This window comes from Geotrypetes seraphini, chromosome 2 (assembly GCF_902459505.1).
Source record: "Geotrypetes seraphini chromosome 2, aGeoSer1.1, whole genome shotgun sequence".
Taxonomy (NCBI): Eukaryota; Metazoa; Chordata; class Amphibia; order Gymnophiona; family Dermophiidae; genus Geotrypetes; species Geotrypetes seraphini.
This window is the reverse complement of record NC_047085.1, coordinates 519,023,681-519,048,579: the sequence shown is the minus strand read 5'-3', so window position 1 is coordinate 519,048,579 and position 24,899 is coordinate 519,023,681. Positions and strand designations below refer to the sequence as shown.

General features: G+C 50.9%; 1 protein-coding gene across 1 annotated transcript in view; it reads left to right on the top strand.

Moving 5' to 3' along the window:
* The first annotated feature begins 2,620 nt into the window (after window positions 1-2,620).
* Window positions 2,621-24,899, top strand: part of LOC117354666 (oocyte zinc finger protein XlCOF6-like) — a 45,390-nt gene continuing 23,111 nt past the window's right edge. Inside the window, exons 1-2 of the mRNA XM_033932512.1 lie at window positions 2,621-2,835; window positions 22,546-22,672. Of these exons, the coding sequence (XP_033788403.1) occupies window positions 2,650-2,835; window positions 22,546-22,672 (313 nt within the window). The 5' untranslated portion in view covers window positions 2,621-2,649. The remainder of the gene's footprint in view (window positions 2,836-22,545; window positions 22,673-24,899) is intronic.

Below are 24,899 nucleotides of genomic sequence, written 5' to 3'. Positions count from 1 at the left end.
CTTTCTCTCTCTCTCCTTGGCCACTGTCTTTCTTTCTGTCTCTCTCTTTCATCGACTGTCCACCACCACCCCTTGCCTGCTCCCCCTGTCCAGCAGCAGCCCTTCTCCCTTCCTTTTATCTCCTCCCTGTCTAGCAGCAACCCTTCTCCCTTTGTTTTACCTCCCCCCCTGGCCAGCAGCACCTCTTCCCTGCTCCCCCTGTACAGCATTAGGCCTTCTCCCTTCTTTATACTTCCCCCCTGTCCAGCAGCACCTCTTACCTGATCCCCCCTGTCCAGCAGTAGGCCTTCTCCTTTACCTGCTCCACCTGTCCAGCATCCGCTAGCCCGGGCAGCCTCGGGGCTTTTGCTAGGCTGGCCCACCTCGCATTCTTGAAGTGGGCCGGCCTAGCAAATGCCCTGTGGCTGCTGCCTTTACTGGTGCGGGGGTGAGAAGAGGCGTCCCAGCAGCGCAGGAGTAAGACCGCCGCTGAAATCACTGCACACGCAGCCCCACACTCCTCCAATCGAATTCGGCACAGTGGCAGGGATCACAAAACCCGCGCTTAGTGTCTTATTATAGAGGACATATTTCTTGTACAATCCCACTGGTCCCGGAATAAAGTGGGATTGTACAAGAAATATGTCCTCTATAATAAGACACTAAGCGCGGGTTTTGTGATCCCTGCCACTGTGCCGAATTCGGCGGGCCGATCAATCTTCCTCTCCCCGACGTCAATTCTGCCTTCGGAGAGGAAGTTCGGGCCAGCCAATCGCTGCCTGGCTGGCCGGAACTTCCTCTCCGACGGCAGAATTGACGTCGGGGAGAGAAAGATTGATCGGCCCGAAGCAGAGAGAGCATGGGGCGTCGTCGGCTTTGGGGCCTGTTATCCATTGGTGGCGTTTGGGTCCTGTTCCCCGATGGCAGTGGCAGTGGCTTGGGGAAGGGCAGGGAGAAAGAAAGAAAGGGGCGCAGGCAGGGAGACAGAAGGAAAGAAGAGAAACAGGAAAAAAAGAAAGGGGGCATGAAGAGAGAAAGAAAGAAAGGTCAGGGAGAGAGGAAGAAAAAGTTGGGGGAGGGAATGAGGTTTGGAGGAGAGGAAGCATACAGGCTGAAAGAAAGATTGGATGCACAGTCAGAAGAAGAAAGTGCAACCAGAGACTCATGAAATCACCAGACAAGGTAGGAAAAATGATTTTATTTTAAATTTAGTGATCATAATGTGTCTGAATTTATATCTGCTGTCTATATTTTACAATATGGTCCCCTTTTACTAAACCGCAATAGTGGTTTTTAGCGCAGGGAGCCTATGAGCGTCCAGAGCAGCGCTGGGCATTCAGCGCAGCTCCCTGCGCTAAAAACTGCTATTGTGGTTTAGTAAAAAGGGAGGGGGTGGGTATTAGTCTATTTTTGTATAGTTGTTACTGAGGTGACAGTGCATAGAGTCATCTGCTTTGACCTCTTTGAAAAAATCCCGGAATAGGTATGATAATTAACAATTATATGCGTACAGTGTGCGTTGTGTTCTTTTTAAATTTTATTGTTGGTAGATCGTTTTGACTTGGTCATTTTAAAAGTAGCTCGCGAGTCAAAAAAGTGTGGGCACCCCTGGTCTAAGGATAGCTATTATCTCTTCCTCTCTCTAACACAGGGGTAGGGAACTTCGGTCCTCGAGAGCCGTATTCCAATCTGGTTTTCAGGATTTCCCCAATAAATATGCATTGAAAGCAGTGTATGCAAATAGATCTCATGCATATTCATTGGGGAAATCCTGAAAACCCAACTGGATTGCGGCCCTCAAGGAGGGACTTGGAGACCCCTGATCTACACCCTCCCAGCCGTCGAAGCCCTCCCCAGCCCTTCCTCCCTCAAACAGCCCTATACAGATACAGACTGTGCAAGTCTGCCTAGTACTGGCCGTAGTCCTTCACTATTTACTATTCTTTTCTGATTCTAGCTCAGGGGTGTCAAAGTCCCTCCTCAAGGGCTGCAATCCAGTCGGGTTTTCAGGATTTCCCCAATGACTATGCATGAGATCTATTAGCATACAATGAAAGCAGTGCATGCAAATAGATCTCATGCATATTCATGGCGGATATCCTGAAAATCCGACTGGATTGCGGCCCTCGAGGAGGGACTTTCACACCCCCGTCTCGGTCCTTGGTGTTTGTCCCACGCTTCTGTCACCGATTTCCTCTCCCCTCCACCTCCCAGAAATTGGTAAAGCCCAGCATGCCTTGGGAAATGACCTGACCTGAGCCCCACCCAGCAGAGGCTCCCCCAACTAAGCAGCTCTCTAGAACCTGGCCATCCCTGGAATTCAATTGGGGGGGAACAAGACCCCAAAAGGCCCCTGGGCTGAGGAGACTCTGCTGCCCCCTTCCGGCCCCTCTGCTAACTGCAGCCACTCTTTGGCCCACCTGGGCGCTCCATTTCCAGCCCAGGCTCCTCCCACTCCGCATAAGCTCCTCTTCGTCCCGCCCCCCCCAGCACAGTCTGCGCAATCAGCAGCAGAAGGAGCCGCCACGCGCTCTTTGCCCCCTCCGCCAATCAGGGACCGAGCGGGACCCTGCTTCTACTCTCCCCGCCCCAGGGACCGTTCTGACCAATCGGCGCTAAAAGGCCTCGAACGCCACGTCTCTCCTACAATGGGAAGCCACGCCCCCTAGCATGACGCCATCGGCCTGCGCCGACCAGGAGTCCTCATGTTTCCTTCCTCCTTTGTTCCCGTCGTCCGCAGAGGAAGCGCAGATCTCCGGCTCCCGACCTCGCTTTCGGCCCTTCTCTCCCTCCCTCCAGCGCCGCAGGAGACAAATCCTGCCAGGAAGGAAAATGGCTGCAGGCGCTTCAGAGCAGGTAGGAGGAGTCGGGCCCGCCATGGTCTCATCTGGGCCCCCCAGGGCTGGACTCTGGCACTTGGGGACCTTCCTGGGAGATGGTGGAACTGCTGAGACTATGAATCTTAGACACACACAAAGCTCTCCCTAGGCTCAGCCTAAATACACACAGAAACTGGTCCCTCTGCTGATCCTGACTGGGAAGTCTCTTCCCAAAGAAATCTGACCCTACTCTGAGCCTAAATACACACAGAAACCGGTCCCTCTGCTGATCCCGACTGGGAAGTCTCTTCCCAAAGAAATCTCACCCTAGGCAGAGCCTAAATACACACAGAAACCGGTCCCTCTGCTGATCCCGGCTGGGAAGTCTCTTCCCAAAGAAATCTCACCCTAGGCTGAGCCTAAATACACACAGAAACCGGTCCCTCTGCTGATCCCGGCTGGGAAGTCTCTTCCCAAAGAAATCTCACCCTAGGCTGAGCCTAAATACACACAGAAACCTGTCCCTCTGCTGATCCCGTCTGGGAAGTCTCTTCCCAAAGAAATCTCACCCTACTCTGAGCCTAAATAAACACAGAAACTGGTCCCTCTGCTGATTCCGGATGGGAAGTCTCTTCCCAAAGAAATCTCACCCTAGGCTGAGCCTAAATACACACAGAAACCTGTCCCTCTGCTGATCCCGGCTGGGAAGTCTCTTCCCAAAGAAATCTCACCCTACTCTGAGCCTAAATAAACACAGAAACCGGTCCCTCTGCTGTTCCTGACTGAGAAGTCTCTTCCCAAAGAAATCTCACCCTAGGCTGAGCCTAAATACACACAGAAACTGGTCCCTCTGCTGATCCCGACTGGGAAGTCTCTTCCCAAAGAAATCTGACCCTACTCTGAGCCTAAATACACACAGAAACCGGTCCCTATGCTGATCCCGACTGGGAAGTCTCTTCCCAAAGAAATCTCACCCTAGGCTGAGCCTAAATACACACAGAAACTGGTCCCTATGCTGATCCCGACTGGAAAGTCTCTTCCCAAAGAAATCTGACCCTACTCTGAGCCTAAATACACACAGAAACCGGTCCCTCTGCTGATCCAGACTGGGAAGTCTCTTCCCAAAGAAATCTCACCCTACTCTGAGCCTAAATAAACACAGAAACCGGTCCCTCTGCTGATCCCGGCTGGGAAGTCTCTTCCCAAAGAAATCTCACCCTAGGCTGAGCCTAAATACACACAGAAACCGGTCCCTCTGCTGATCCCAGCTGGGAAGTCTCTTCCCAAAGAAATCTGACCCTACTCTGAGCCTAAATAAACACAGAAACCGGTCCCTCTGCTGATCCCGGCTGGGAAGTCTCTTCCCAAAGAAATCTCACCCTAGGCTGAGCCTAAATACACACAGAAACCGGTCCCTCTGCTGATCCCGGCTGGGAAGTCTCTTCCCAAAGAAATCTCACCCTAGGCTGAGCCTAAATACACACAGAAACCGGTCCCTCTGCTGATCCCGGCTGGGAAGTCTCTTCCCAAAGAAATCTCACCCTAGGCTGAGCCTAAATACACACAGAAACTGGTCCCTCTGCTGATCCCGACTGGGAAATCTCTTCCCAAAGAAATCTGACCCTACTCTGAGCCTAAATACACACAGAAACCGGTCCCTCTGCTGATCCCGACTGGGAAGTCTCTTCCCAAAGAAATCTGACCCTACTCTGAGCCTAAATACACACAGAAACCGGTCCCTCTGCTGATCCAGACTGGGAAGTCTCTTCCCAAAGAAATCTGACCCTACTCTGAGCCTAAATACACACAGAAACCGGTCCCTCTGCTGATCCCAGCTGGGAAGTCTCTTCCCAAAGAAATCTCACCCTACTCTGAGCCTAAATAAACACAGAAACCGGTCCCTCTGCTGATCCCGGCTGGGAAGTCTCTTCCCAAAGAAATCTCACCCTACTCTGAGCCTAAATAAACACAGAAACCGGTCCCTCTACTGATCCCGGCTGGGAAGTCTCTTCCCAAAGAAATCTCACCCTAGGCTGAGCCTAAATACACACAGAAACCGGTCCCTCTGCTGATCCCAGCTGGGAAGTCTCTTCCCAAAGAAATCTGACCCTACTCTGAGCCTAAATAAACACAGAAACCGGTCCCTCTGCTGATCCCGGCTGGGAAGTCTCTTCCCAAAGAAATCTCACCCTAGGCTGAGCCTAAATACACACAGAAACCGGTCCCTCTGCTGATCCCGGCTGGGAAGTCTCTTCCCAAAGAAATCTGACCCTACTCTGAGCCTAAATACACACAGAAACCGGTCCCTATGCTGATCCCGACTGGGAAGTCTCTTCCCAAAGAAATCTCACCCTAGGCTGAGCCTAAATACACACAGAAACTGGTCCCTATGCTGATCCCGACTGGAAAGTCTCTTCCCAAAGAAATCTGACCCTACTCTGAGCCTAAATACACACAGAAACCGGTCCCTCTGCTGATCCAGACTGGGAAGTCTCTTCCCAAAGAAATCTGACCCTACTCTGAGCCTAAATAAACACAGAAACCTGTCCCTCTGCTGATTCCAGATGGGAAGTCTCTTCCCAAAGAAATCTGACCCTACTCTGAGCCTAAATACACACAGAAACCGGTCCCTCTGCTGATCCCAGCTGGGAAGTCTCTTCCCAAAGAAATCTCACCCTACTCTGAGCCTAAATAAACACAGAAACCGGTCCCTCTGCTGATCCCGGCTGGGAAGTCTCTTCCCAAAGAAATCTCACCCTACTCTGAGCCTAAATACACACAGAAACCGGTCCCTCTGCTGATCCCGGCTGGGAAGTCTCTTCCCAAAGAAATCTCACCCTAGGCTGAGCCTAAATACACACAGAAACCGGTCCCTCTGCTGATCCCAGCTGGGAAGTCTCTTCCCAAAGAAATCTGACCCTACTCTGAGCCTAAATAAACACAGAAACCGGTCCCTCTGCTGATCCCGGCTGGGAAGTCTCTTCCCAAAGAAATCTCACCCTAGGCTGAGCCTAAATACACACAGAAACCGGTCCCTCTGCTGATCCCGGCTGGGAAGTCTCTTCCCAAAGAAATCTCACCCTAGGCTGAGCCTAAATACACACAGAAACCGGTCCCTCTGCTGATCCCGGCTGGGAAGTCTCTTCCCAAAGAAATCTCACCCTAGGCTGAGCCTAAATACACACAGAAACTGGTCCCTCTGCTGATCCCGACTGGGAAATCTCTTCCCAAAGAAATCTGACCCTACTCTGAGCCTAAATACACACAGAAACCGGTCCCTCTGCTGATCCCGACTGGGAAGTCTCTTCCCAAAGAAATCTGACCCTACTCTGAGCCTAAATACACACAGAAACCGGTCCCTCTGCTGATCCAGACTGGGAAGTCTCTTCCCAAAGAAATCTGACCCTACTCTGAGCCTAAATACACACAGAAACTGGTCCCTCTGCTGATCCCAGCTGGGAAGTCTCTTACCAAAGAAATCTCACCCTACTCTGAGCCTAAATAAACACAGAAACCGGTCCCTCTGCTGATCCCGGCTGGGAAGTCTCTTCCCAAAGAAATCTCACCCTACTCTGAGCCTAAATAAACACAGAAACCGGTCCCTCTGCTGATCCCAGCTGGGAAGTCTCTTCCCAAAGAAATCTGACCCTACTCTGAGCCTAAATAAACACAGAAACCGGTCCCTCTGCTGATACCGGCTGGGAAGTCTCTTCCCAAAGAAATCTCACCCTAGGCTGAGCCTAAATACACACAGAAACCTGTCCCTCTGCTGATTCCGGATGAGAAGTCTCTTCCCAAAGAAATCTGACCCTACTCTGAGCCTAAATACACACAGAAACCGGTCCCTCTGCTGATCCCGGCTGGGAAGTCTCTTCCCAAAGAAATCTCACCCTAGGCTGAGCCTAAATACACACAGAAACCGGTCCCTCTGCTGATCCCAGCTGGGAAGTCTCTTCCCAAAGAAATCTGACCCTACTCTGAGCCTAAATAAACACAGAAACCGGTCCCTCTGCTGATCCCAGCTGGGAAGTCTCTTCCCAAAGAAATCTCACCCTAGGCTGAGCCTAAATACACACAGAAACCGGTCCCTCTGCTGATCCCGGCTGGGAAGTCTCTTCCCAAAGAAATCTCACCCTAGGCTGAGCCTAAATACACACAGAAACCGGTCCCTCTGCTGATCCCGGCTGGGAAGTCTCTTCCCAAAGAAATCTGACCCTACTCTGAGCCTAAATAAACACAGAAACCGGTCCCTCTGCTGATCCCAGCTGGGAAGTCTCTTCCCAAAGAAATCTGACCCTACTCTGAGCCTAAATACACACAGAAACCGGTCCCTCTGCTGATCCCAGCTGGGAAGTCTCTTCCCAAAGAAATCTCACCCTACTCTGAGCCTAAATACACACAGAAACCGGTCCCTCTGCTGATCCCGGCTGGGAAGTCTCTTCCCAAAGAAATCTCACCCTAGGCTGAGCCTAAATACACACAGAAACCTGTCCCTCTGCTGATTCCGGATGAGAAGTCTCTTCCCAAAGAAATCTGACCCTACTCTGAGCCTAAATACACACAGAAACCGGTCCCTCTGCTGATCCCGGCTGGGAAGTCTCTTCCCAAAGAAATCTCACCCTAGGCTGAGCCTAAATACACACAGAAACCGGTCCCTCTGCTGATCCCGGCTGGGAAGTCTCTTCCCAAAGAAATCTCACCCTAGGCTGAGCCTAAATACACACAGAAACCGGTCCCTCTGCTGATCCCAGCTGGGAAGTCTCTTCCCAAAGAAATCTGACCCTACTCTGAGCCTAAATAAACACAGAAACTGGTCCCTCTGCTGATCCCAGCTGGGAAGTCTCTTACCAAAGAAATCTCACCCTACTCTGAGCCTAAATAAACACAGAAACCGGTCCCTCTGCTGATCCCAGCTGGGAAGTCTCTTCCCAAAGAAATCTCACCCTACTCTGAGCCTAAATAAACACAGAAACCGGTCCCTCTGCTGATCCCAGCTGGGAAGTCTCTTCCCAAAGAAATCTGACCCTACTCTGAGCCTAAATAACCACAGAAACCGGTCCCTCTGCTGATACCGGCTGGGAAGTCTCTTCCCAAAGAAATCTCACCCTAGGCTGAGCCTAAATACACACAGAAACCTGTCCCTCTGCTGATTCCGGATGAGAAGTCTCTTCCCAAAGAAATCTGACCCTACTCTGAGCCTAAATACACACAGAAACCGGTCCCTCTGCTGATCCCGGCTGGGAAGTCTCTTCCCAAAGAAATCTCACCCTAGGCTGAGCCTAAATACACACAGAAACCGGTCCCTCTGCTGATCCCAGCTGGGAAGTCTCTTCCCAAAGAAATCTGACCCTACTCTGAGCCTAAATAAACACAGAAACCGGTCCCTCTGCTGATCCCGGCTGGGAAGTCTCTTCCCAAAGAAATCTCACCCTAGGCTGAGCCTAAATACACACAGAAACCGGTCCCTCTGCTGATCCCGGCTGGGAAGTCTCTTCCCAAAGAAATCTCACCCTACGCTGAGCCTAAATACACACAGAAACCGGTCCCTCTGCTGATCCCGGCTGGGAAGTCTCTTCCCAAAGAAATCTGACCCTACTCTGAGCCTAAATAAACACAGAAACCGGTCCCTCTGCTGATCCCAGCTGGGAAGTCTCTTCCCAAAGAAATCTGACCCTACTCTGAGCCTAAATACACACAGAAACCGGTCCCTCTGCTGATCCCAGCTGGGAAGTCTCTTCCCAAAGAAATCTCACCCTACTCTGAGCCTAAATAAACACAGAAACCGGTCCCTCTGCTGATCCCGGCTGGGAAGTCTCTTCCCAAAGAAATCTCACCCTACTCTGAGCCTAAATAAACACAGAAACCGGTCCCTCTGCTGATCCCGGCTGGGAAGTCTCTTCCCAAAGAAATCTCACCCTAGGCTGAGCCTAAATACACACAGAAACCGGTCCCTCTGCTGATCCCAGCTGGGAAGTCTCTTCCCAAAGAAATCTGACCCTACTCTGAGCCTAAATAAACACAGAAACCGGTCCCTCTGCTGATCCCGGCTGGGAAGTCTCTTCCCAAAGAAATCTCACCCTAGGCTGAGCCTAAATACACACAGAAACCGGTCCCTCTGCTGATCCCGGCTGGGAAGTCTCTTCCCAAAGAAATCTCACCCTAGGCTGAGCCTAAATACACACAGAAACCGGTCCCTCTGCTGATCCCGGCTGGGAAGTCTCTTCCCAAAGAAATCTCACCCTAGGCTGAGCCTAAATACACACAGAAACTGGTCCCTCTGCTGATCCCGACTGGGAAATCTCTTCCCAAAGAAATCTGACCCTACTCTGAGCCTAAATACACACAGAAACCGGTCCCTCTGCTGATCCCGACTGGGAAGTCTCTTCTCAAAGAAATCTGACCCTACTCTGAGCCTAAATACACACAGAAACCGGTCCCTCTGCTGATCCAGACTGGGAAGTCTCTTCCCAAAGAAATCTGACCCTACTCTGAGCCTAAATACACACAGAAACTGGTCCCTCTGCTGATCCCAGCTGGGAAGTCTCTTACCAAAGAAATCTCACCCTACTCTGAGCCTAAATAAACACAGAAACCGGTCCCTCTGCTGATCCCGGCTGGGAAGTCTCTTCCCAAAGAAATCTCACCTTACTCTGAGCCTAAATAAACACAGAAACCGGTCCCTCTGCTGATCCCAGCTGGGAAGTCTCTTCCCAAAGAAATCTGACCCTACTCTGAGCCTAAATAAACACAGAAACCGGTCCCTCTGCTGATACCGGCTGGGAAGTCTCTTCCCAAAGAAATCTCACCCTACGCTGAGCCTAAATACACACAGAAACCTGTCCCTCTGCTGATTCCGGATGAGAAGTCTCTTCCCAAAGAAATCTCACCCTACTCTGAGCCTAAATACACACAGAAACCGGTCCCTCTGCTGATCCCGGCTGGGAAGTCTCTTCCCAAAGAAATCTCACCCTAGGCTGAGCCTAAATACACACAGAAACCGGTCCCTCTGCTGATCCCAGCTGGGAAGTCTCTTCCCAAAGAAATCTGACCCTACTCTGAGCCTAAATAAACACAGAAACCGGTCCCTCTGCTGATCCCGGCTGGGAAGTCTCTTCCCAAAGAAATCTCACCCTAGGCTGAGCCTAAATACACACAGAAACCGGTCCCTCTGCTGATCCCGGCTGGGAAGTCTCTTCCCAAAGAAATCTGACCCTACTCTGAGCCTAAATACACACAGAAACTGGTCCCTATGCTGATCCCGACTGGAAAGTCTCTTCCCAAAGAAATCTGACCCTACTCTGAGCCTAAATACACACAGAAACCGGTCCCTCTGCTGATCCAGACTGGGAAGTCTCTTCCCAAAGAAATCTCACCCTACTCTGAGCCTAAATAAACACAGAAACCGGTCCCTCTGCTGATCCCGGCTGGGAAGTCTCTTCCCAAAGAAATCTCACCCTAGGCTGAGCCTAAATACACACAGAAACCGGTCACTCTGCTGATCCCAGCTGGGAAGTCTCTTCCCAAAGAAATCTGACCCTACTCTGAGCCTAAATAAACACAGAAACCGGTCCCTCTGCTGATCCCGGCTGGGAAGTCTCTTCCCAAAGAAATCCCACCCTAGGCTGAGCCTAAATACACACAGAAACCGGTCCCTCTGCTGATCCCGGCTGGGAAGTCTCTTCCCAAAGAAATCTCACCCTAGGCTGAGCCTAAATACACACAGAAACCGGTCCCTCTGCTGATCCCGGCTGGGAAGTCTCTTCCCAAAGAAATCTCACCCTAGGCTGAGCCTAAATACACACAGAAACTGGTCCCTCTGCTGATCCCGACTGGGAAATCTCTTCCCAAAGAAATCTGACCCTACTCTGAGCCTAAATACACACAGAAACCGGTCCCTCTGCTGATCCCGACTGGGAAGTCTCTTCCCAAAGAAATCTGACCCTACTCTGAGCCTAAATACACACAGAAACCGGTCCCTCTGCTGATCCAGACTGGGAAGTCTCTTCCCAAAGAAATCTGACCCTACTCTGAGCCTAAATACACACAGAAACCGGTCCCTCTGCTGATCCCAGCTGGGAAGTCTCTTACCAAAGAAATCTCACCCTACTCTGAGCCTAAATAAACACAGAAACCGGTCCCTCTGCTGATCCCGGCTGGGAAGTCTCTTCCCAAAGAAATCTCACCCTACTCTGAGCCTAAATAAACACAGAAACCGGTCCCTCTGCTGATCCCGGCTGGGAAGTCTCTTCCCAAAGAAATCTCACCCTAGGCTGAGCCTAAATACACACAGAAACCGGTCCCTCTGCTGATCCCAGCTGGGAAGTCTCTTCCCAAAGAAATCTGACCCTACTCTGAGCCTAAATAAACACAGAAACCGGTCCCTCTGCTGATCCCGGCTGGGAAGTCTCTTCCCAAAGAAATCTCACCCTAGGCTGAGCCTAAATACACACAGAAACCGGTCCCTCTGCTGATCCCGGCTGGGAAGTCTCTTCCCAAAGAAATCTGACCCTACTCTGAGCCTAAATACACACAGAAACCGGTCCCTATGCTGATCCCGACTGGGAAGTCTCTTCCCAAAGAAATCTCACCCTAGGCTGAGCCTAAATACACACAGAAACTGGTCCCTATGCTGATCCCGACTGGAAAGTCTCTTCCCAAAGAAATCTGACCCTACTCTGAGCCTAAATACACACAGAAACCGGTCCCTCTGCTGATCCAGACTGGGAAGTCTCTTCCCAAAGAAATCTGACCCTACTCTGAGCCTAAATAAACACAGAAACCTGTCCCTCTGCTGATTCCAGATGGGAAGTCTCTTCCCAAAGAAATCTGACCCTACTCTGAGCCTAAATACACACAGAAACCGGTCCCTCTGCTGATCCCAGCTGGGAAGTCTCTTCCCAAAGAAATCTGACCCTACTCTGAGCCTAAATACACACAGAAACCGGTCCCTCTGCTGATCCCGGCTGGGAAGTCTCTTCCCAAAGAAATCTCACCCTACTCTGAGCCTAAATAAACACAGAAACCGGTCCCTCTGCTGATCCCGGCTGGGAAGTCTCTTCCCAAAGAAATCTCACCCTAGGCTGAGCCTAAATACACACAGAAACCGGTCCCTCTGCTGATCCCAGCTGGGAAGTCTCTTCCCAAAGAAATCTGACCCTACTCTGAGCCTAAATAAACACAGAAACCGGTCCCTCTGCTGATCCCGGCTGGGAAGTCTTTTCCCAAAGAAATCTCACCCTAGGCTGAGCCTAAATACACACAGAAACCGGTCCCTCTGCTGATCCCGGCTGGGAAGTCTCTTCCCAAAGAAATCTCACCCTAGGCTGAGCCTAAATACACACAGAAACCGGTCCCTCTGCTGATCCCGGCTGGGAAGTCTCTTCCCAAAGAAATCTCACCCTAGGCTGAGCCTAAATACACACAGAAACTGGTCCCTCTGCTGATCCCGACTGGGAAGTCTCTTCCCAAAGAAATCTGACCCTACTCTGAGCCTAAATACACACAGAAACCGGTCCCTCTGCTGATCCCGACTGGGAAGTCTCTTCTCAAAGAAATCTGACCCTACTCTGAGCCTAAATACACACAGAAACCGGTCCCTCTGCTGATCCAGGCTGGGAAGTCTCTTCCCAAAGAAATCTGACCCTACGCTGAGCCTAAATACACACAGAAACTGGTCCCTCTGCTGATCCCAGCTGGGAAGTCTCTTACCAAAGAAATCTCACCCTACTCTGAGCCTAAATAAACACAGAAACCGGTCCCTCTGCTGATCCCGGCTGGGAAGTCTCTTCCCAAAGAAATCTCACCCTACTCTGAGCCTAAATAAACACAGAAACCGGTCCCTCTGCTGATCCCAGCTGGGAAGTCTCTTCCCAAAGAAATCTGACCCTACTCTGAGCCTAAATAAACACAGAAACCGGTCCCTCTGCTGATACCGGCTGGGAAGTCTCTTCCCAAAGAAATCTCACCCTAGGCTGAGCCTAAATACACACAGAAACCTGTCCCTCTGCTGATTCCGGATGAGAAGTCTCTTCCCAAAGAAATCTGACCCTACTCTGAGCCTAAATACACACAGAAACCGGTCCCTCTGCTGATCCCGGCTGGGAAGTCTCTTCCCAAAGAAATCTCACCCTAGGCTGAGCCTAAATACACACAGAAACCGGTCCCTCTGCTGATCCCAGCTGGGAAGTCTCTTCCCAAAGAAATCTGACCCTACTCTGAGCCTAAATAAACACAGAAACCGGTCCCTCTGCTGATCCCGGCTGGGAAGTCTCTTCCCAAAGAAATCTCACCCTAGGCTGAGCCTAAATACACACAGAAACCGGTCCCTCTGCTGATCCCGGCTGGGAAGTCTCTTCCCAAAGAAATCTCACCCTAGGCTGAGCCTAAATACACACAGAAACCGGTCCCTCTGCTGATCCCGGCTGGGAAGTCTCTTCCCAAAGAAATCTGACCCTACTCTGAGCCTAAATAAACACAGAAACCGGTCCCTCTGCTGATCCCAGCTGGGAAGTCTCTTCCCAAAGAAATCTGACCCTACTCTGAGCCTAAATACACACAGAAACCGGTCCCTCTGCTGATCCCAGCTGGGAAGTCTCTTCCCAAAGAAATCTCACCCTACTCTGAGCCTAAATAAACACAGAAACCGGTCCCTCTGCTGATCCCGGCTGGGAAGTCTCTTCCCAAAGAAATCTCACCCTAGGCTGAGCCTAAATACACACAGAAACCTGTCCCTCTGCTGATTCCGGATGAGAAGTCTCTTCCCAAAGAAATCTGACCCTACTCTGAGCCTAAATACACACAGAAACCGGTCCCTCTGCTGATCCCGGCTGGGAAGTCTCTTCCCAAAGAAATCTCACCCTAGGCTGAGCCTAAATACACACAGAAACCGGTCCCTCTGCTGATCCCGGCTGGGAAGTCTCTTCCCAAAGAAATCTCACCCTAGGCTGAGCCTAAATACACACAGAAACCGGTCCCTCTGCTGATCCCAGCTGGGAAGTCTCTTCCCAAAGAAATCTGACCCTACTCTGAGCCTAAATAAACACAGAAACTGGTCCCTCTGCTGATCCCAGCTGGGAAGTCTCTTACCAAAGAAATCTCACCCTACTCTGAGCCTAAATAAACACAGAAACCGGTCCCTCTGCTGATCCCGGCTGGGAAGTCTCTTCCCAAAGAAATCTCACCCTACTCTGAGCCTAAATAAACACAGAAACCGGTCCCTCTGCTGATCCCAGCTGGGAAGTCTCTTCCCAAAGAAATCTGACCCTACTCTGAGCCTAAATAACCACAGAAACCGGTCCCTCTGCTGATACCGGCTGGGAAGTCTCTTCCCAAAGAAATCTCACCCTAGGCTGAGCCTAAATACACACAGAAACCTGTCCCTCTGCTGATTCCGGATGAGAAGTCTCTTCCCAAAGAAATCTGACCCTACTCTGAGCCTAAATACACACAGAAACCGGTCCCTCTGCTGATCCCGGCTGGGAAGTCTCTTCCCAAAGAAATCTCACCCTAGGCTGAGCCTAAATACACACAGAAACCGGTCCCTCTGCTGATCCCAGCTGGGAAGTCTCTTCCCAAAGAAATCTGACCCTACTCTGAGCCTAAATAAACACAGAAACCGGTCCCTCTGCTGATCCCGGCTGGGAAGTCTCTTCCCAAAGAAATCTCACCCTAGGCTGAGCCTAAATACACACAGAAACCGGTCCCTCTGCTGATCCCGGCTGGGAAGTCTCTTCCCAAAGAAATCTCACCCTAGGCTGAGCCTAAATACACACAGAAACCGGTCCCTCTGCTGATCCCGGCTGGGAAGTCTCTTCCCAAAGAAATCTGACCCTACTCTGAGCCTAAATACACACAGAAACCGGTCCCTCTGCTGATCCCAGCTGGGAAGTCTCTTCCCAAAGAAATCTGACCCTACTCTGAGCCTAAATACACACAGAAACCGGTCCCTCTGCTGATCCCAGCTGGGAAGTCTCTTCCCAAAGAAATCTGACCCTACTCTGAGCCTAAATAAACACAGAAACCGGTCCCTCTGCTGATCCCGGCTGGGAAGTCTCTTCCCAAAGAAATCTCACCCTACTCTGAGCCTAAATAAACACAGAAACCGGTCCCTCTGCTGATCCCTGCTGGGAAGTCTCTTCCCAAAGAAATCTCACCCTAGGCTGAGCCTAAATACACACAGAAACCGGTCCCTCTGCTGATCCCAGCTGGGAAGTCTCTTCCCAAAGAAATCTGACCCTACTCTGAGCCTAAATAAACACAGAAACCGGTCCCTCTGCTGATCCCGGCTGGGAAGTCTCTTCCCAAAGAAATCTCACCCTAGGCTGAGCCTAAATACACACAGAAACCGGTCCCTCTGCTGATCCCGGCTGGGAAGTCTCTTCCCAAAGAAATCTCACCCTAGGCTGAGCCTAAATACACACAGAAACCGGTCCCTCTGCTGATCCCGGCTGGGAAGTCTCTTCCCAAAGAAATCTCACCCTAGGCTGAGCCTAAATACACACAGAAACTGGTCCCTCTGCTGATCCCGACTGGGAAATCTCTTCCCAAAGAAATCTGACCCTACTCTGAGCCTAAATACACACAGAAACCGGTCCCTCTGCTGATCCCGACTGGGAAGTCTCTTCTCAAAGAAATCTGACCCTACTCTGAGCCTAAATACACACAGAAACTGGTCCCTCTGCTGATCCCAGCTGGGAAGTCTCTTACCAAAGAAATCTCACCCTACTCTGAGCCTAAATAAACACAGAAACCGGTCCCTCTGCTGATCCCGGCTGGGAAGTCTCTTCCCAAAGAAATCTCACCTTACTCTGAGCCTAAATAAACACAGAAACCGGTCCCTCTGCTGATCCCAGCTGGGAAGTCTCTTCCCAAAGAAATCTGACCCTACTCTGAGCCTAAATAAACACAGAAACCGGTCCCTCTGCTGATACCGGCTGGGAAGTCTCTTCCCAAAGAAATCTCACCCTAGGCTGAGCCTAAATACACACAGAAACCTGTCCCTCTGCTGATTCCGGATGAGAAGTCTCTTCCCAAAGAAATCTGACCCTACTCTGAGCCTAAATACACACAGAAACCGGTCCCTCTGCTGATCCCGGCTGGGAAGTCTCTTCCCAAAGAAATCTCACCCTAGGCTGAGCCTAAATACACACAGAAACCGGTCCCTCTGCTGATCCCAGCTGGGAAGTCTCTTCCCAAAGAAATCTGACCCTAGTCTGAGCCTAAATAAACACAGAAACCGGTCCCTCTGCTGATCCCGGCTGGGAAGTCTCTTCCCAAAGAAATCTCACCCTAGGCTGAGCCTAAATACACACAGAAACCGGTCCCTCTGCTGATCCCGGCTGGGAAGTCTCTTCCCAAAGAAATCTCACCCTAGGCTGAGCCTAAATACACACAGAAACCGGTCCCTCTGCTGATCCCGGCTGGGAAGTCTCTTCCCAAAGAAATCTCACCCTAGGCTGAGCCTAAATACACACAGAAACTGGTCCCTCTGCTGATCCCGACTGGGAAATCTCTTCCCAAAGAAATCTGACCCTACTCTGAGCCTAAATACACACAGAAACCGGTCCCTCTGCTGATCCCGACTGGGAAGTCTCTTCTCAAAGAAATCTGACCCTACTCTGAGCCTAAATACACACAGAAACCGGTCCCTCTGCTGATCCCGACTGGGAAGTCTCTTCCCAAAGAAATCTGACCCTACTCTGAGCCTAAATACACACAGAAACTGGTCCCTCTGCTGATCCCAGCTGGGAAGTCTCTTCCCAAAGAAATCTGACCCTACTCTGAGCCTAAATAAACACAAAAACCGGTCCCTCTGCTGATCCCGGCTGGGAAGTCTCTTCCCAAAGAAATCTCACCCTAGGCTGAGCCTAAATACACACAGAAACCGGTCCCTCTGCTGATCCCGGCTGGGAAGTCTCTTCCCAAAGAAATCTCACCCTAGGCTGAGCCTAAATACACACAGAAACTGGTCCCTCTGCTGATCCCGACTGGGAAGTCTCTTCCCAAAGAAATCTGACCCTACTCTGAGCCTAAATACACACAGAAACCGGTCCCTCTGCTGATCCAGACTGGGAAGTCTCTTCCCAAAGAAATCTGACCCTACTCTGAGCCTAAATACACACAGAAACCGGTCGCTCTGCTGATCCCAGCTGGGAAGTCTCTTCCCAAAGAAATCTCACCCTACTCTGAGCCTAAATAAACACAGAAACCGGTCCCTCTGCTGATACCGGCTGGGAAGTCTCTTCCCAAAGAAATCTCACCCTAGGCTGAGCCTAAATACACACAGAAACCGGTCCCTCTGCTGATTCCGGATGAGAAGTCTCTTCCCAAAGAAATCTGACCCTACTCTGAGCCTAAATACACACAGAAACCGGTCCCTCTGCTGATCCCAGCTGGGAAGTCTCTTCCCAAAGTAATCTCACCCTACTCTGAGCCTAAATAAACACAGAAACCGGTCACTCTGCTGATCCCAGCTGGGAAGTCTCTTCCCAAAGAAATCTGACCCTACTCTGAGCCTAAATAAACACAGAAACCGGTCCCTCTGCTGATCCCGGCTGGGAAGTCTCTTCCCAAAGAAATCTCACCCTAGGCTGAGCCTAAATACACACAGAAACCGGTCCCTCTGCTGATCCCGGCTGGGAAGTCTCTTCCCAAAGAAATCTGACCCTACTCTGAGCCTAAATACACACAGAAACCGGTCCCTCTGCTGATCCCGGTTGGGAAGTCTCTTCCCAAAGAAATCTCACCCTAGGCTGAGCCTAAATAAACACAGAAACCGGTCCCTCTGCTGATCCCGGCTGGGAAGTCTCTTCCCAAAGAAATCTCACCCTAGGCTGAGCCTAAATACACACAGAAACCTGTCCCTCTGCTGATTCCGGATGGGAAGTCTCTTCCCAAAGAAATCTGACCCTAATCTGAGCCTAAATACACACAGAAACCGGTCCCTCTGCTGATCCCGGCTGGGAAGTCTCTTCCCAAAGAAATCTCACCCTAGGCTGAGCCTAAATACACACAGAAACCGGTCCCTCTGCTGATCCCGGCTGGGAAGTCTCTTCCCAAAGAAATCTCACCCTAGGCTGAGCCTAAATACACACAGAAACCGGTCCCTCTGCTGATCCCAGCTGGGAAGTCTCTTCCCAAAGAAATCTGACCCTACTCTGAGCCTAAATAAACACAGAAACTGGTCCCTCTGCTGATCCCAGCTGGGAAGTCTCTTACCAAAGAAATCTCACCCTACTCTGAGCCTAAATAAACACAGAAACCGGTCCCTCTGCTGATCCCGGCTGGGAAGTCTCTTCCCAAAGAAATCTCACCCTACTCTGAGCCTAAATAAACACAGAAACCGGTCCCTCTGCTGATCCCAGCTGGGAAGTCTCTTCCCAAAGAAATCTGACCCTACTCTGAGCCTAAATAACCACAGAAACCGGTCCCTCTGCTGATACCGGCTGGGAAGTCTCTTCCCAAAGAAATCTCACCCTAGGCTGAGCCTAAATACACACAGAAACCTGTCCCTCTGCTGATTCCGGCTGAGAAGTCTCTTCCCAAAGAAATCTGACCCTACTCTGAGCCTAAATACACACAGAAACCGGTCCCTCTGCTGATCCCGGCTGGGAAGTCTCTTCCCAAAGAAATCTCACCCTAGGCTGAGCCTAAATACACACAGAAACCGGTCCCTCTGCTGATCCCAGCTGGGAAGTCTCTTCCCAAAGAAATCTGACCCTACTCTGAGCCTAAATAAACACAGAAACCGGTCCCTCTGCTGATCCCGGCTGGGAAGTCTCTTCCCAAAGAAATCTCACCCTAGGCTGAGCCTAAATACACACAGAAACCGGTCCCTCTGCTGATCCCGGCTGGGAAGTCTCTTCCCAAAGAAATCTCACCCTAGGCTGAGCCTAAATACACACAGAAACCGGTCCCTCTGCTGATCCCGGCTGGGAAGTCTCTTCCCAAAGAAATCTGACCCTACTCTGAGCCTAAATAAACACAGAAACCGGTCCCTCTGCTGATCCCAGCTGGGAAGTCTCTTCCCAAAGAAATCTGACCCTACTCTGAGCCTAAATACACACAGAAACCGGTCCCTCTGCTGATCCCAGCTGGGAAGTCTCTTCCCAAAGAAATCTCACCCTACTCTGAGCCTAAATAAACACAGAAACCGGTCCCTCTGCTGATCCCGGCTGGGAAGTCTCTTCCCAAAGAAATCTCACCCTACTCTGAGCCTAAATAAACACAGAAACCGGTCCCTCTGCTGATCCCGGCTGGGAAGTCTCTTCCCAAAGAAATCTCACCCTAGGCTGAGCCTAAATACACACAGAAACCGGTCCCTCTGCTGATCCCAGCTGGGAAGTCTCTTCCCAAAGAAATCTGACCCTACTCTGAGCCTAAATAAACACAGAAACCGGTCCCTCTGCTGATCCCGACTGGGAAGTCTCTTCCCAAAGAAATCTCACCCTAGGCTGAGCCTAAATACACACAGAAACCGGTCCCTCTGCTGATCCCGGCTGGGAAGTCTCTTCCCAAAGAAATCTCACCCTAGGCTGAGCCTAAATACACACAGAAACCGGTCCCTCTGCTGATCCCGGCTGGGAAGTCTCTTCCCAAAGAAATCTCACCCTAGGCTGAGCCTAAATACACACAGAAACTGGTCCCTCTGCTGATCCCGACTGGGAAATCTCTTCCCAAAGAAATCTGACCCTACTCTGAGCCTAAATACACACAGAAACCGGTCCCTCTGCTGATCCCGACTGGGAAGTCTCTTCTCAAAGAAATCTGACCCTACTCTGAGCCTAAATACACACAGAAACTGGTCCCTCTGCTGATCCCAGCTGGGAAGTCTCTTACCAAAGAAATCTCACCCTACTCTGAGCCTAAATAAACACAGAAAACCGGTCCCTCTGCTGATCCCGGCTGGGAAGTCTCTTCCCAAAGAAATCTCACCTTACTCTGAGCCTAAATAAACACAGAAACCGGTCCCTCTGCTGATCCCAGCTGGGAAGTCTCTTCCCAAAGAAATCTGACCCTACTCTGAGCCTAAATAAACACAGAAACCGGTCCCTCTGCTGATACCGGCTGGGAAGTCTCTTCCCAAAGAAATCTCACCCTAGGCTGAGCCTAAATACACACAGAAACCTGTCCCTCTGCTGATTCCGGATGAGAAGTCTCTTCCCAAAGAAATCTGACCCTACTCTGAGCCTAAATACACACAGAAACCGGTCCCTCTGCTGATCCCGGCTGGGAAGTCTCTTCCCAAAGAAATCTCACCCTAGGCTGAGCCTAAATACACACAGAAACCGGTCCCTCTGCTGATCCCAGCTGGGAAGTCTCTTCCCAAAGAAATCTGACCCTAGTCTGAGCCTAAATAAACACAGAAACCGGTCCCTCTGCTGATCCCGGCTGGGAAGTCTCTTCCCAAAGAAATCTCACCCTAGGCTGAGCCTAAATACACACAGAAACCGGTCCCTCTGCTGATCCCGGCTGGGAAGTCTCTTCCCAAAGAAATCTCACCCTAGGCTGAGCCTAAATACACACAGAAACCGGTCCCTCTGCTGATCCCGGCTGGGAAGTCTCTTCCCAAAGAAATCTCACCCTAGGCTGAGCCTAAATACACACAGAAACTGGTCCCTCTGCTGATCCCGACTGGGAAGTCTCTTCCCAAAGAAATCTGACCCTACTCTGAGCCTAAATACACACAGAAACCGGTCCCTCTGCTGATCCCGACTGGGAAGTCTCTTCTCAAAGAAATCTGACCCTACTCTGAGCCTAAATACACACAGAAACCGGTCCCTCTGCTGATCCAGACTGGGAAGTCTCTTCCCAAAGAAATCTGACCCTACTCTGAGCCTAAATACACACAGAAACTGGTCCCTCTGCTGATCCCAGCTGGGAAGTCTCTTCCCAAAGAAATCTGACCCTACTCTGAGCCTAAATAAACACAAAAACCGGTCCCTCTGCTGATCCCGGCTGGGAAGTCTCTTCCCAAAGAAATCTCACCCTAGGCTGAGCCTAAATACACACAGAAACCGGTCCCTCTGCTGATCCCGGCTGGGAAGTCTCTTCCCAAAGAAATCTCACCCTAGGCTGAGCCTAAATACACACAGAAACTGGTCCCTCTGCTGATCCCGACTGGGAAGTCTCTTCCCAAAGAAATCTGACCCTACTCTGAGCCTAAATACACACAGAAACCGGTCCCTCTGCTGATCCAGACTGGGAAGTCTCTTCCCAAAGAAATCTGACCCTACTCTGAGCCTAAATACACACAGAAACCGGTCGCTCTGCTGATCCCAGCTGGGAAGTCTCTTCCCAAAGAAATCTCACCCTACTCTGAGCCTAAATAAACACAGAAACCGGTCCCTCTGCTGATACCGGCTGGGAAGTCTCTTCCCAAAGAAATCTCACCCTAGGCTGAGCCTAAATACACACAGAAACCGGTCCCTCTGCTGATTCCGGATGAGAAGTCTCTTCCCAAAGAAATCTGACCCTACTCTGAGCCTAAATACACACAGAAACCGGTCCCTCTGCTGATCCCAGCTGGGAAGTCTCTTCCCAAAGTAATCTCACCCTACTCTGAGCCTAAATAAACACAGAAACCGGTCACTCTGCTGATCCCAGCTGGGAAGTCTCTTCCCAAAGAAATCTGACCCTACTCTGAGCCTAAATAAACACAGAAACCGGTCCCTCTGCTGATCCCGGCTGGGAAGTCTCTTCCCAAAGAAATCTCACCCTAGGCTGAGCCTAAATACACACAGAAACCGGTCCCTCTGCTGATCCCGGCTGGGAAGTCTCTTCCCAAAGAAATCTGACCCTACTCTGAGCCTAAATACACACAGAAACCGGTCCCTCTGCTGATCCCGGCTGGGAAGTCTCTTCCCAAAGAAATCTCACCCTAGGCTGAGCCTAAATAAACACAGAAACCGGTCCCTCTGCTGATCCCGGCTGGGAAGTCTCTTCCCAAAGAAATCTCACCCTAGGCTGAGCCTAAATACACACAGAAACCTGTCCCTCTGCTGATTCCGGATGGGAAGTCTCTTCCCAAAGAAATCTGACCCTAATCTGAGCCTAAATACACACAGAAACCGGTCCCTCTGCTGATCCCGGCTGGGAAGTCTCTTCCCAAAGAAATCTCACCCTAGGCTGAGCCTAAATACACACAGAAACCGGTCCCTCTGCTGATCCCGGCTGGGAAGTCTCTTCCCAAAGAAATCTGACCCTACTCTGAGCCTAAATACACACAGAAACCGGTCCCTCTGCTGATCCCGGTTGGGAAGTCTCTTCCCAAAGAAATCTCACCCTAGGCTGAGCCTAAATAAACACAGAAACCGGTCCCTCTGCTGATCCCGGCTCGGAAGTCTGTCTTGTCTTCCCAAATAAAACTGATCCTACTCTGGCCTAAATACACACACAGAAACAGGTCCCTCTGCTGATCCCGGTTGGGAAGTCTCTTCCCAAAAGATATCTGACCCTACTCTGGGCCTAAATCCACACACAGAAACCTGCCCCTCTGCTCTGCTGAGCTCCAGCACTGGGTGTTCTGTATTATAGCAGCACTAACGAAGGAGACAGTCACCTCTGCACAAATTGCAACAGAACCCAATTGAGCAGAGTAAAACCCAGGCTGGCTCTTTTTCTGAATTATAACCCCATTGTGTGATTGTGTCTTATGTGATTCTAAATTGGGTACACACAGCAAATCTTTCCCTGCACCAACATTGGGTGATCTTTGCGATTCTGAGTATGTTTCTTATTTGTGTTTCAGATGCGGGTGACTTTTGAGGATATCTCTGTCTCTTTCTCTCAAGAAGAGTGGGGCTATTTAAATGAAGAGCAGAAAGAGCTTTACAGGGAGGTGATGAAGGAGAATTATCAGACCCTGATCTCACTAGGTAAGGGATAATTTCAGATTTTTTTTAGCAGTATTGAGACATCGTTATAAAGCCAAAAAGCAAAGGGCTGGGGGTCTCTTGAGAACCAGGGTCTTGGCCACCTATAATTATAGTCTGGAAGAGTTGCTGAAGGGGAGGGGGTATTTGCGGGGGGAGATCTTGTAGTTGTTCTGTTATGAAATTTGATGACGGTACAAATTGTTATTTAATATAATAAAACGGTATGCCGCGCATGCGCACTTCCTATGCGTGCGTCCGTTTTCCGTGAGATGTAGCACACATAGGAAGTGCGCATGCGTGGCTTACGATCTGGCCTCACAAGGCAAAACAAGTTGATGTCGGCCGCGGCGGCTGCTGACCGCCCGAAGCTCGCACTCTATCTCTTCCTCCCCCCCCCAGGCGGATGTCGAACGCGGCGGCCCGAGGCGGATGGCGGCCACCGCGGCTGCTGGCCGCCCGAAGCTCGCTCTCTCTCTTCCTCCCCCCCCCAGGCGGATGTCGACCGAGGCAGATGTCGGCTGCTGCGGCTGTCAGCGGCTGCAGGCCGTTAACATAAGTAGGCCATGGAGTTCAGCAGGAAGGTATGGGGGGAGGAAAATACTGCACAGGGAAGTGGGGTGGGAGGGAAATGCTGCAACACACAGAAATGGAGGGTCAGAAAAGGGGTTGATGGACAGGGGAACAAGTGCTGATTAACAGGGAGGGGGCAGAAAAATGAAGACAAGGGGAACAGGAAGGAGGTGATGATGGACAGGGGGAGGTAAAACAAAGGGAGAAGGGCTTCTGCTGGATTAGGTGAGCAGTGATGGGGTGGTGGAGGACACAGGAGAGGTAAAAGGAAGGGAGAATGGATAGGGGGAGCAGGCAAGGGGTGGTAGTGGACAGCCAAGGAAAAAAAAAAAAACAAAACAGACAGAAATACAGAAAGCGGCTAAGGAGAGAGAGAAAAAAATAAAGACAGACACACACACATATATTCTAGCACCCGTTAATGTAACGGGCTATAAGACTAGTCTATAATAAAACCTTTACCCACACATGCGCAGTTGACACAGCGTGATCCTTGCCGCTGTGATTTGTGCTTCCGTGCTGTTTTGCGGCGTGTGGCAACTTACGGTGCATGCAGTGTGCGGCGGCTTGTGGTGTGTGCGGCGGTGAGAGCAATGGCAGGGGGGTGTCCGAGGTGCTGTGAGGCATCCGACTGCTACTGCTGCACAGGGAAGTGAAGGGGGAGAGGGAAAAGGGGATGCTTTGGGAGGAAGGGGTGTGCTGGGGGCAGGCAGCAATCTTGGTTTGCTTGGAGGGACAGAGAGAGATAGGCGGGGGCCAGGGAGAGACAGATGGAAAAAAGTGGAGGGGGAGAGGGAAAAGGGGCTTCTTTGGGGAGAGGGGTGTGCTGGGGGGCAGGCATCATAGAAACATAGAAATAGACGGCAGATAAGGGCCACGGCCCATCTAGTCTGCCCACCCCAATGACCCTCCCCTACCTTTCTCTGTGAATAGATCCCACGTGTCTATCCCATTTGGCCTTAAAATCAGGCATGCTGCTGGCCTCAATAACCTGAAGTGGAAGACTATTCCAGCGATCAACCACCCTTTCAGTGAAAAAGAATTTTCTGGTGTCCCCTTGCAGTTTCCCGCCCCTGATTTTCCACGGATGCCCCCTTGTTGCCACGGGACCCTTGAAAAAGAAGATATCTTAGAAACATAGAAAGATGACGGCATATAAGGGCTATAGCCCATCAAGTCTGCCCACACTATTTACCCATCTTCTTCCACCTCAATGCGGCCCGTGAGATACTTGAATGTCTCGATCATGTCACCACTCTCTCTGCGTTCCTCGAGCGAGTACATTCGCAACTTATCCAGCCATTCCTCGTACGGTAGATCCTTGAGTCCCGGGTCGCCATTCTCTGGACCGACTCCAGTCTCAGTACATCCTTAAGGTAATGAGGCCTCCAGAATTGCACACAGTATTCCAGGTGGGGCCTCACCATGGATCTATACAATGGCATAATGACTTCAGGCTTACGGCTGACGAAATTCCTGCGTATGCAACCTATGATTTGCCTTGCCTTGGATGAAGCTTGCTCCACTTGATTGGCAGTCTTCATGTTCTCACTGACAATCACCCCTAAGTCTCGTTCTGCTTCAGTTCTTGTTAGGATCTCGCCATTAAGGGTGTAAGTCTTGCATGGATTTTGGCTGCCCAGGTGCATGACTTTGC